The following is a 13,060-nucleotide window of genomic DNA, read 5'->3' as shown; positions in this document are numbered from 1 at the left end:
GGTGTAGACTTGAAGTCATACAAGAAGCACTCTTCTTGTTTTGACTCCATCGTTATCATGAACCTCTTCGTTGCTCTATCCATGATCTTGTGGAATGAGGCAATGTCCACAGGAGGTGACTCAGATGTAGTAGGTTCTGCCGGAGAGGGCGTGTTTGCATTAGAATCCTCATACTCCGACAATTCTGACCTATTGTCTAATTCTCCTTCTTGCTCCTCATGATCGGAGGACTCTTCATCTCCTGATTGAGGAGCTGCGACGTGCGGCGCAGACAATGCTGGACGTCCTTCCTCCAACGTCACAGAAACCATTGGCTGTGTCTGCTTAGAAAGCGGCGTCGCTATTCTAGGTCTTGGCGTAGATAGCTGCGAGTCACCTGACTCTGAAGGTGGGAAACGCCTATAATAATCACTGAGCATGTACTGCAGATTGCGAAACAATTCCTCCGGCATCTGCATGCCGGGAGCAGGCCTGTCCTCATCTGACAGAGGCTCTGTTTCATGCATTTCTTCCTCCATATCATCTTGAACCTTCATTTGGAGGTCAGATGGGCTTCTGGCTGCTCCAAAGTTTATCTTCATAGGATCCTTCCTCATCCGAATCCAAAAGTTTCTCTGGCACTACTAGCGTAGAAGGAATCGCCTCAGCAGTAGCCCTTTTCTTCAACAGCGTAGCTGTAGTTGCAGGTGATGGTAACAGAATCCCCGATGACTGCGCTGACCAGACTTGTAAGGTAGTGCAGCTTGACAGAGGTGGCGTCGATGGGATCTCAGTTTGCTGCTGAATTGGTTGTTTCGTCGACGGTACCGTCGTCGACGGGACCGTCGAGGTCGTCGACGGTATCTTCGTTGACGTAGATTTAGTCGTCGACGAGGGTTTCTTCGTCGACGAGGTCATCGACGGTAACATCGTCGACTGGGACGAACCCAGATCCACAGGTACGACCCTGCAACACTGACTGAGAAGAGTTCGCCGCGGATGTCCTTCGTACTAAATAGAAGTACGCCCCACAGGCCTGAACGGCGCCTCGCCCCGTGAGCTGCTCTAGACTCCAGATCGCCCGCAACCTAAACACATCGTCCCGCTCACATGCCTCGCACCTAGAGGGGGCTTCAAGCCGGATAATTCCTCAGAGAACCGCCGGCCCCGTCTCGGGTCCGCCCTCACCTGTGGCCACGCCTGAAACGCCTTGGACACTCACAACAAGGTACACTTTAACTCGATCCAGAGTTCACCTCGGATCCAGGGTCCGCAACGTTTGTTTTACCTGTTGTCCGTCATTCACCCAAGGGTCGCTTCACCAGCGCGAAGCGCGCATCGACCCCCAGCGTACCTTGCTGACAAGAACACTAAAGAACTTTTTGCCTATTTAAATCTGGTGGCCTCATTCGCTAAACGTTATATGGTCTTGTGATAATTCTGCAACTGACTATTTTTATATAAGGCCTACGTATTTTTGATACAAAATCTACGCCTGGTGTCCATTTGAGGTGGGTCATTGTATTTACTGTATGTGGTCATAAATGCTTAACTGACTTAGCGCCGTGAAGATAAACCTTCACTGCTCGCGCCACGCAACCTAAAGGGTGAGCAGGGGTTATTCCAAAGGGGTAGTTCCCTTGCCCTGACTAGAGGAGAGGGTCCCTGTTTGTTACAAGTGCATACCTGTGCCAACCAGAGACCCCAATTCTACCAGGCCATATCATCTTCAAGTTAACCAATTCTATTTTCAGCTTCGGTAATTTTACTACTCGCTTCCCTCATGTCTGTGCGAATTGCAGATATCTCACCCTTAGTAGACTTAGCAATTTCGTGCACTTAGCAATTTCGTGCACTCACCACAACTGTTCTGATGGCCATGATGGGGCATCAGGAGCTCGAAACAGCAAATCTCATAGCTCCTCTGATTTATCATTAGGTGGGTCTTCTGCACTGATGGTAACATCTTCGGACCATGCCTGTAGCCCAGTATTTACAGTATTGCCTCAATAGAATTGGGAATCTCTACAGAGGGCACGCAACCTACTGACTGTAAGGAACCATCGTTGTTCGCAATTTTGCAGGCATTAGCCACTCAGAGCGGAGTCCCAAGAATATTACATGCAGGCTAAAATTGACAGCAGAGTTATTAAACAAGCATTGTCCGATATCACTACCAAGGTTACACAGCTATCCTCAGAGGTAATGGACTTACAGGAACGTGTTGCAGCGGTAGAAGAGGCTAATAAATTTACTGTGAATCTATCTAAAACGTAGGATTCTCAAATTATGTTCATGCAGGCTAAGATTGAGGATCCAGAGAATCGCCAATGGCAACAGAACTTAAGGATCTTCGGCATACCGGAAGAAAGGGTGGGCTCTGATCCCCAGGCCTATATTGTTCGCCTCTTTCAACAAGCCTTCCAGCGGGCGCACAGATTGACCCTAACTATTTCTCAGGGGAATCAAGGCAAGTCAAATTTTTCACGGACAATGCTGGTGTTTATGGGTAATTTTTTGTTACGCCAAGCAATTTACTTAAAAGCACGCCCATCTGCTCCTGTTAGGCTGGACACGGTCTGTATTTGCATGCTCTGACTTGTGCAAGATAAACAATGGACAAACTGTGGAGGCTGCGTCCATTGATAAATCCTTTTAAGGTGGTGTGCTTGCAAGTGTTTTTGCAGGAGCCAGCACGCCAATTATTAAAGATGGTCAGTCGCACTTTTCTCAACGAGCTGGATGCTAAACAAGCTTCAGCAAAATGGCAGCTAACTACTAGAAAATGACTCCACACTTAAAGGTGGCGTACTCTGGGACAATTGAAAAAAAATATTTGTGCTTGCTTTTGGCATTTGTTTCTATTTTATTTGCTTCTTTTCTTGATACGACACTCACACATTGATGGGGGTTGGGGATGGCTGTGCCTCGGGGTGATGGGAGGGGCGGAGGGGGCGTTCTCTCAATGCGGTCTCTCAGGGACAGCCAGGATGGGGGGGTGATTCCTTTTCAGAGGTACGGGGGGTGTAGGAAGAGCAGGTGAGAATCAGAGAATGGTAGTCGGCTGTTCATGGTCAAACTGGTGGAGCGACATGAGGGGAGGGGGGCAGGGAGGGACAGTTGCAAATAGCCACAGTTTAGTAAAAATATTATTGGTAGAGTATAAGGAAAAGGGAAATGTAATGAGGGGGGGGGGACACGACTGAATAAAGTATATGGACACCGTTTTATGCCTGATTTTAAATACATGTGCTGGAATGTACCGGGGCTCAATCAAGCCAGAAAGCGCAGGTTAGTAATGGAGGAGCTTTGAGTATTTAAACCTCATATTAGGTCTTTCAGAAACGCACTTAGCTTTTAAGGATTGAGCTCAATTAAAACAGCATGGTTTCGACTTACTTGTTTGTACCTCGCAGGCAATCTATCCGGGGGTAGGGGGGGGGGGGGGGCTATATTGAAGTTAAGAATTGTAGAGCAACTGTTTTGCGTACACTGGCTGATTCTAAAGGGACATGGGCAATTGCCCAACTGTTGATTTCTGGGCGCAAAACTATGATGTGTGGTATACAGCCCCAACACAGATTGCCCAGAGATCATTTTGTATTTATGCTCTGAATTAATTGAGTGGGTGGGCGATAGTGATGGGGGACTTTAATTGTATCATTGATTAAAAAAATGGGCTCTACTAATATTGCAACACATGCTAGAATGGGCAGGACTAGGGCCGCTATCTTAGAACTACTCCATATACATCAATTGGAGGATTCCTGGAGGAGACTATGCCCATCTATTCCAGGGTATACATTTTATTCATCCCCACAAACAATATTCCCAAATTGACAATTTTTATCAATAGAACAATGCTGCAAAAGGCATCCATTGAGGTATGTCCCAAAATTGCATCGGATCACAACCCAGTTATGCAGATTCAGCACGGGGATAAAGAATCAACAAGGGAATTTTCATTTCATAGACACCACCTTAGTAACTCAGACTATGTGAAATTTATGCAAGAAACACTAGGAGAATATTTGGAGAAGAACAGTAGTAAGGCGTCTGCAGCGGTGGTATGGGATTGTTTGAAGGGCTATGTAAGAGGGGCTATACTACAGTATATTTTAATGCAGAATTGTGCAAGTGGATCTGGAGCATAAGCTTTACTTTGATCTGGAGCAAGAACATGCAAGAGCTATTGCTGTGAAAGATGGAGCGGAGCAGTTAATATATCAGCAGTTGTAGAAGTGAGAGCTAAGCTTAAGAGATGGTTAAGAGACAAAGTAGCCAATACCTATCACAAGTATAAATCTAAACAATATGAATATAGGGAAGGGGTTGGCTGCTTGTTAGCCACACAGATCGCCGATCAAAGGGCTAGGACTTACATTAAATCAATAAAAGGGGTAGATGGTCTATCCTACCCTTGGTCGGTTGATATAGTGGAACACCTTTGACTCGTCATTGCATGGAAACTTAGCGCAACACCCGGGATAGAGTTTGAATGGAGTCTGTTCCATCGACTGCTCGTAAACCCGATGCAGGTTGGCCCAACAGCCCTCCACAAATCTTCCGATCGAGGACTTTGAGTCAAAACGATACGCGTAGAATGGGAAATGCGATTGAGAAACAATACCGCTGTGGATTGCTTGCAGAGGGGAACCCGAGAAACCGTGTTGAACCGGAGCGCTGCATTTCACATCCGAAAACATTGTTAGATAGTTTTTTTCCGCCATCGAAGTCAATGTCCATGCGCACGATCACCAAAAGGATGAGACACCTACCTCGTGACTGGAAAAGACTTCTTCGAAGAAAAACAAAGTGCAAACATCCGGACCCAACACTAGATGGCAGGCTATGCAAAGCATGTGATCTACAGCTCACATGCCACGCACATATATTTCCAGGCAATGAAGACAGTTTTCTCCTACTGTGGGAACAAATAAAGTGGACAATAGCCCACGTAATAAAGAGAAACAGGATGTACGTTTATGTGGGAAGGGCATCATTGCGACACCTTTAAATGGCATATGTAAAGATCAAGAGCAGAGCCAAAGGGTTAAAGGAAAAATCACAATAGGATATTCAGCAAAGTTACTACGTTTTGCTTATGTGTGCTTCAAAATCGAAGTTTTAAAACAATTGGGTTTTTATAGGCAGGGGTTTACTTCAAGTCTTTAGCAACATATTACTGACTATGAAGAGTGTTGGGCTCCCCCACAAAGAAGGAGAAATACAGTATTTATGTATGTTATTAAAGGTGTGCTAATAGAAAAGATATGCTTTCTGAGAGGAGACTGGGATAAAAAAATAGATATTTGTGGGATATTTGTGGAAGTAAGAAGAGAAGACGTTCCAAAAACTCAATCAAACCAAAGGTGAAGAAGCAATACTGTGAAAGGATAGAAGTTAGAATTAAAATAAGTAGTTAGTAAAGGATGGCTTTGAGGTGAGAAAATATTCTGAGGAGATAAAGACAAGCGAGAGCGATACCGTGGGGACAAAGATCAGGAGAAGGATGTTTGTTGGAGGTAGAGGATCAGAAAGCATGAATAAAAACATGGCTGTTGTGCGATTATTAAGAGGGAAAGGTTGGAATCAAGAGACCTGGCTAGTGACACGGATTGAAAACAAGAATAAAACGGAGGAGAATTTGAGGGCACGCATGTCTTAAGTTGGAAGAAGTAGATCTGAGAGAATAAAGGACTGAAATAAAAGGATTTCAGTATAGTTTAAACCACTGATGAAAAGGGAGACTGATGTTAGAGTGAGATTACACTACCCAACCTGTCCCCCATAGACAATCCAAAAATGTTCACCACATGGTGGAAGCAGGAATACTTTACACATTTTGGAACAACGCAATATCACCATGTTTTACAGCATTCTATTATCTAAGTAACTTAAGAGCACATAGCTATCTGTAGGCATCCCAGTGCTAATCAGTGCCAGTCAGGGTGGCCGGAGAACACAGAGGGCGGCAGCTGTCGAAAAAGTTCCAGGTTGGGAATCCGTAAAGTGAGGGGTAAAGAATCCAGAGCTTGGCAACGTTATATCTGAAGAACCAGCCTCCACTACTGACTTTTTTGATGGAGGGAACCTCAGCACATTGAGAATAGATGGATCACAAATTTCTACCAGGGGTGTAGGGGGAGAACAGCAGTCCTTTATCAAAAAATGCCCTCTGAGCTAGAGAGTGCTTTAAATGTAATCCTCTGGGTTACCGTGAGCCAGTGGAGGGAAATCAGCTGGCCAGGCAGATTTGTGCCAAGAGAAATTGTGAAGAACTTGAGCCGCGGAGTTCTGTGCAATCTAGATACAATGAGTTTCCATAGTCTAGACGAGAAAGAATGAGTGTCTGAACCACAATTCTTTTGAAGCCAGGAGAGGACACTTGCGCTGCCGATTCTGTTAAGAATATAATGACTGGCGGTGTCAAATGCTAAGGTCGTGGAGAATAATAGTCCCTGATCCTTCCAAATCCAGCAGCATTTTGGCCTCCTCAACAACTGCCCATGGATTGTCTCAGTGCCATGGTTAAGTCTGAACCTGATCTGGGTGGGGTGGAGCCTAATATGGTCCACAAGCTATTCTGTCATTGCCTTGTTGACGTGCCTATTTAAGCCCTTTACTCAATCTGATAAGCAACGAAATTGGCCAATAGTCTTGAGTATCCAAGTTAGATTTTTTAGAAAATGCTACAGTAGTTGTAGTTTTGATACACATCTTGCCAATCATGTGTTATATACATGCTAATAGTTTCACCAGAAGGATCCTGGGATAGCATTCCACCTGCTGGATCGTTTGGTATGTAACAGGGTACCAGGTTCAACAGTGTGCGCATAAACCTAACCTACTACAAAGCATAGCGTTAGTGACTTGGGTAGGGGTACTTCGAGATTGTGGTTGCTTAAACACAATTGTAAAAGCTGTCAGAGAATACATCTGGTTTCTTCTTAAAGTGAGGTCCAAATCACTAACTTTTCCTGAAAAAGCGAAGGTGAGGATTGTTGGCGTGCAGAGGAGTTCTAGGTGCCTTTGTTTGCAGTGATCTTGAGCCCCCTGTAGTGTACCCTTGTTGATGATAATTAGGTATGGCACAGCACACAGCCAGGCAAATGGTATATGGCTTTCTGAAACAGCAGTGGCTGCATACAGACCGTCACCTGAGGAATCTTAGCATTGATCCCATGTGATCATATTTTACAGTTGAAAAAAAAACCTGGCTGTTGCATGCAGGACTGCTTTGAGGGTTATAAAAAGTAGAGCAAGAGGACATGCAACACAAGAAACAGTACTTGTGCCGCATCTTGCACTGATTGCACAGTGAAACAGAGTTGGGATTAAAATCCTAAATTATTTTAACTGCAAGTGTATACCTACGCCAGCTGAACAGTTCTGGAATAAACAAAGGCCTTATGTTTCTTGGTATTTGATAGCCAGGCATTTGGCTTAAGCAACGGATGTGCTTTCCTTTAATTGGCAGTGAGTTGTTTGTTAATCAGAAATAGACTATACAGTACTACATTAAAAGTAGCAATACAATCTTAAACATTGAAGCATACTATACAATGGATGGTCTTACCTGACTCTGCATTTCACTCTGCTGTTTTAGTCGCAGGTTTTCAGGAGTGTCTGCCACCATGGTGTATGACTGCTTCGGGTAGTGTCTAAAAACAAGAAATGAGTCTTAAATTTAATCAAGCGACTGCAACAATTCAAAGTGAAATTACTACTGCAATGGATCAGCCAATTTTAAACTAACTACGTCAAAAGAACAGCGTAAAGATGAATGCTTACTAGGAGTTGAAAAAAGAAACAATAGATGGATGGAAAGCTTTGATATATATTTGCCAATGCATATTACTGTGGCCGCAATCCAATTTATTTTTTCTGCACTCTTTTTACCACTCCACATAGAATTCAGCCGTATGCAACTCTGATTTAGGCCTGGTATAACAGGAAGTTCCAGCCCAAACTACTAGGACAGGTTACTTCTAGATGGGAACAGAAGCCATCTCTGCCAGGTTTTGGCCTACTTCAACCTCATAACTGAGGTGCATCTAGAGTCCAATGGCATAGTGAACATGGGACCTAGGTCTGATTAGCAGTAGCATAACTATGCACCACTAAAACCTGAAAGAAAAAAAGAAAAAAGAAAGAAAGACCCCACAATTCATATCCCTTCCAACAATCATGTTTAGTACTCTCAAGGGGTAAGGCCAAGTGTCAAGACTTGAGTCATTTCCCCACAGAGGACATCACCGCATTCATATATTGATCTTAAGGATGCAGAGAATAACTGCTTTAAATGATTACAATGAAATACGCCTTGTAAACTGTTGCAAATTAAACCTAAAACTGCATGTAGGATGCAGCTGATCGCTTGAAGAACCCCACAATGCAATGCACAAGAAAACATTGATCAACCCACAACCTAACAAGCTACTGTTGTGGCTCCATCAGAAGTATTTCCAGTGGACAAAAATAAAGTCTTGACAAAATTAAGGTGATTAGCTCATTTATTTCAAATATGTACAAAACAAAGTCCTAGAATGGGCCTATCCCTCAATATGAAGAACCCAATTCGTGTTTAGCAAGAACAGGTCAATGTCCTGTCAGTGGAAGTTACATTACTTTTATTTTTGGGGAATGAAGGGTCCTGAGAATAAAACACTAAACACCCTGATCATTCCTCTGGGTAAGCTTTAGACTTTAAAGAAGATCACACTAGAGATGAACCAAGATTTAAGGCAACTTTCCTGTATCCGCTGAATAGAATCGCAAGCACAACCCTAATAAGCAGAAGAGAAAGTAAACTAGGAGAATGCACACTACGGCGGCCCACCCGCTGCGGGATGCCTGGCTTTCACCTTGGGGATGCCCAGCAGGGGTTATCTCACAGGGAAAAAGCCAGGACGGGTTCCCAAGGCAAGCGCCTTGATGCCTTCGGGTAATACATGCGCTATATAAGTCGCAATACATACATACACTCTACTCAAACATTTTTCAATGAAACCTTAACCCCACCGGTCATCAACCCTGCAATAGAATTCAAGACTATCAAATTGCTTTCCTTCTGTAACTATCTTTCAGGAGGATAGCTGAACTGCAAATTCCGCACCTTGTGAATATTCCCCATACGTCAATCTGGATCCGGAAACTTTCAGAGCAGCTCTATTTTTTGTCACTAGGTGATGTCAATCCTCTGAGCAAACGTCACACTGCTCCGGCAGGGATGAGGGGAGCCATATAAAAGCACCAGTCCTGCATGCAGACATCAGTTGCTTTGTAGGCTGTCAGCACCCTCAGACATAGAGACCATCACAAATTGGTATGACTTTGGTGCAGAGGTCTAGATTATGACCTCTTTTAGATGTAAAAGTCCAAGACGGAGAGTCAGTGAAGTATTTGCTTCACCGGCAAGCGTTCCAATATAGCCTTCGGGGTCATCTGGGTCCTTGCACACTGGATACATTTTGACAACAAAGTCTGGTAAAAAAAAATGAGGGTGGGGGCGTGGCCAAGATGGCGACGGAGTAAGACGTGCCTGTGAGCTCCTCCGGCACCCCGAGCCATTCATAGCCTTGTGTTGCTGAATTGGGGCGATTTCAGCTCCGGAATTGACTTTCCTGGGGTCACTTAGGTGCTCTGAATGAGTTTGAGCCTTCTCCCGTCGAGCTACGACCTGGAACGGCGGACTTAGCCGAGGTGTCGAAGTGGTGACGCACGAGCGCTGGTGCGGCCTACAGAGCCTCGCCTGGTTTGCATCGGCTCTTAGCACGGGGGGACTCTGGACCTCAGCAAGTTGTGTAGTATAGCACTTGCACTGCGGGACCCCCCGACTGGGATCGTCACGAGCCCATCCGGCGCGCCTGTGATCCATCTGGCTGACTGCGCCTGAGCGGAGGTGACGAGGAGGCGCCGACCTGTCTAGCGGCTGCTGGACAGCGCAGAAGACTGAGGAGAAGAGGTGCCGACTCGCCCCTAACCCCCTATACCGTGGAGGCGATTCAACGGGCGTTGAGAGACACGGCGAGTGCTGCCTTCTGATTGCTTCGGCCTCCCGGTGCCTACGATGCGGAGACCGCGGAAGGTGTGAGGGAGCGCGGCCTGATATCTCGGGACACTCCGGGAGGTCGCGAAGAGCCCAGAGGATGGCTGAGGCGCCTCATCATGGCGACGAGGAATCGCATTAATAGGCCAGGGAAGGACGGTCCTGGGAAAGGTCCATCCGGATCGCCCCCCGGCTCTAGCAAGTCCCCAGCCAAGGACGACGGAGAGGGCCCAGTCACGAAGGCCTTTTTGATTGAACTTTTTGCGTCTATCAAGGACGATATCACAGAACTGAAGTTGCAGCTGGCCTCCGATCTACGTGAGGTCCGTCGAGATGTGGACGGCATCGGAGAACGGGTGGCGACCCTGGAGGACCATGATCTGGGCCTCACTGGTGACGTCCATCAACTACAGCAGGACATGCTCCGGCTACGTGAGCAGAATTTAGATCTTCAGGCCCACTGCGAAGATTTGGAAAACCGGTCCCGCCGTAATAACATTCGGATCCGAGCGGTACCCTGGGAAGGAGAAGGTGAGAACTTGCGGGAGTATGTGGAGGCCCTGTTTCTTCAAATTCTGGCGGAGGACGACCTCTCGGAGGTTCGCATGGACAGAGTACATCGGGTTGGGCTGCCGCGCTGCACGCGCTCGCCGCCGCCCGACATTCTGGTTTGTGTCCATGATTTTCAATTGAAAGAGAAAATCCTACGGAAAGCAAGGGACACCAACAACTTGCAATTTCGAGGGCACAACCCTCAGCTTTTTCACGACCTGGCGGCTTCCACTCTGCAAAAGCGACGGGACTTCCGCCCGATCACGGCTTTCCTGCGGGAGCACGGGGTGTCCTACTCCTGGGGTCACCCCTTTCGGATCATTTTCAGATGTCAGAACAGACTAGTGCAAGTGAGATCTCTGGCAGCCGCCAAGGAACTTCTGGGCATGGAGGAAGCAGCCGCGTCGGCGGGCGCCAGCGCCTCCCCGAGAAGACATGGTGTGGCGGAGGGTCCGACTCCATCGGTGAGCCAAAGTGAGAGGGGAGAGGTTTGGGCTTCGGTGGCCCTGGTGACTGAGTCGAGCCGGGTGGACAGCTCTTCAGCAGCCTAGGCTTCCCCAACAGCGGCCCGTGGGCCGGGGGGGGCTCTACCATCTCAGGTACTTTGAAGGACCGTGCTCCATTGGAGGGTTACCCCGACCCTGAACTCGAGGGGGGCATTACCCGGGTCTTCTACCCCCGACCCTTATGGTCATGTCCGACTTTCTTTGTTCTTTTCTGGTTCTGAATCTCTCTTTTTTGTATATTGTTTTGAGGCTCCTTTGGATTGGGGAAGGGTTGTTTTGGAACTGGCTCAGTGGTGGCGGCAGGGGATTTGGTATGAATGCGAGTGTGTTTGGTTTGCTTCTAGCACTATGGGGGGCACTGAGTGGAGCGGGGGGGAGGGGGGGTACTGACTAAATGATGCCAGTTACGATGGGCTCCTGGAATGTTAAAGGCCTTAATTCTCCTCAAAAGCGTCAGAAAGTGTGGACATACATTCTTAATCATCATTTGGATGTGGTGGGAGTACAGGAAACTCATTTGGCCCGTAAAGACGAATCCAGGCTTAAGCATACAAATCCTCTGCCACTACTAAGCACCGGGGGGTGGCGCTTCTGTTCCGCTCTACACTTCAGTTTCAACCCATGGGGGTGCGAGGTGACAAGGAGGGAAGATGGCTGATGGTGAAGGGGATGCTCCTTGGTAAGCTTTGCACGTGGGTGGTTATCTATGCACCAAACACGGGCCAGAATGGGTTCCTTGAGGCCTTCATGAGGGAGGTGGGGGACTTTGTGGAGGGAGCATTGATAGTAATGGGGGATTTCAATTTGGTTTGGGACAAAAGTCTTGATTGCTCACACCAACAAAGGACGGAGGCGGGCCTCTTCTCCCCTGAGTTGCGCGACGCCTTGGTTAGTCTAAGTCTTATTGATGGCTGGCGCGCCCTCCACCCCCACACTAGGGATAACACGTTCTATTCCCATGTTCACCACACGTATTCACGTCTCGATCACATTTTTCTAAATCAGTCTCTGCAGGGGGACTTGCGTGACAGTAGAATATTTCCGCTCTCTGTATCAGATCACAGTCTTTTGGCAGCGTGCTTGACTTGGGCCCCAGAGACGTCCCCACACCGCAAATGGTACTTCCCTATCTCCCTTACACGTGATGAGGAATCCTGCAAAAAACTTAGGACAGCAATTGGCGAGTTCAACAAAGCTGGGGACACCTCGGTTTTCACCCAATGGGACGCCTTTAAGGCGACGACACGGGGCACGTGCATTGCGTTGAACTCCGCCCTGAACAAGCTTAGGCGCGAGGAAAGGGAGGCGCTGGAGGCGGAGCTGGCGACGCTTGAAACTGCGCATAAACAGAATCCTTCTCGAAAGACTCTTCGCCCTCTTGCTGCAGTGAGGGGTAAACTCAGGGCCCACTATAATAATCGGGGGGAGTATACCCTCTTGCGCTTACGGCGCCTTTCTTATGCTCAAGGCAACAAAGTGGGGAAACATCTGGCTCGGCAGCTCAGTGATAAGCGTGAGAGGGAATATGTGGGTGGCATCCGGGCGCCCTCCGGCGCCGTGGAACATAGGGACGCGGTCAAGGAGGAGCTTTTCGGCGACTTTTATGCCGCCCTATACTCGGCAGACCACCTGGCGCCTGCAGAGCAGCAGGAATATTTAGGGGCTGATCCACTCCCGCAAGTTTCCAAAGAATGGAATGACCTTCTGGAGGTCCCCTTCACTAGGGAGGAGGTGTTGACCGCCATTAGGTCCCTTAAACCGCTCAAGGCGCCTAGCCCAGACGGCTTTACGGCTCCCTTCTATCAAACATTTGCTTCTGAGCTGGGGGATTTTTTGGTGACTCTTTTCAATGGCATGAGGGAGGCGGGCCAAACTACGGGCACCATGGCGGAAGCAATGATTTCGATTATTCCCAAAGCCGGGAAGGATCCCTCTAAATGTGAATCATACCGGCCCATAGCCCTGTTAAACG

At 47.4% G+C, this 13,060-nt stretch overlaps 1 protein-coding gene across 1 annotated transcript in view; it reads right to left on the bottom strand.

The window, feature by feature from the left end:
- LASP1 (LIM and SH3 protein 1) overlaps positions 1–13,060 on the bottom strand; it is a 601,479-nt gene that overhangs the window by 287,261 nt on the left and 301,158 nt on the right. Inside the window, exon 3 of the mRNA XM_086924327.1 lies at positions 7,559–7,643. Coding sequence (XP_086780453.1) covers positions 7,559–7,643 — 85 coding nt within the window. The remainder of the gene's footprint in view (positions 1–7,558; positions 7,644–13,060) is intronic.

The sequence above is a fragment of the Lissotriton vulgaris genome, chromosome 5 (assembly GCF_964263255.1).
Source record: "Lissotriton vulgaris chromosome 5, aLisVul1.2, whole genome shotgun sequence".
Classification (NCBI taxonomy): Eukaryota; Metazoa; Chordata; class Amphibia; order Caudata; family Salamandridae; genus Lissotriton; species Lissotriton vulgaris.
Note: the sequence above shows the minus strand (reverse complement) of the source record. Positions and strands in the feature narration are given on the sequence as shown.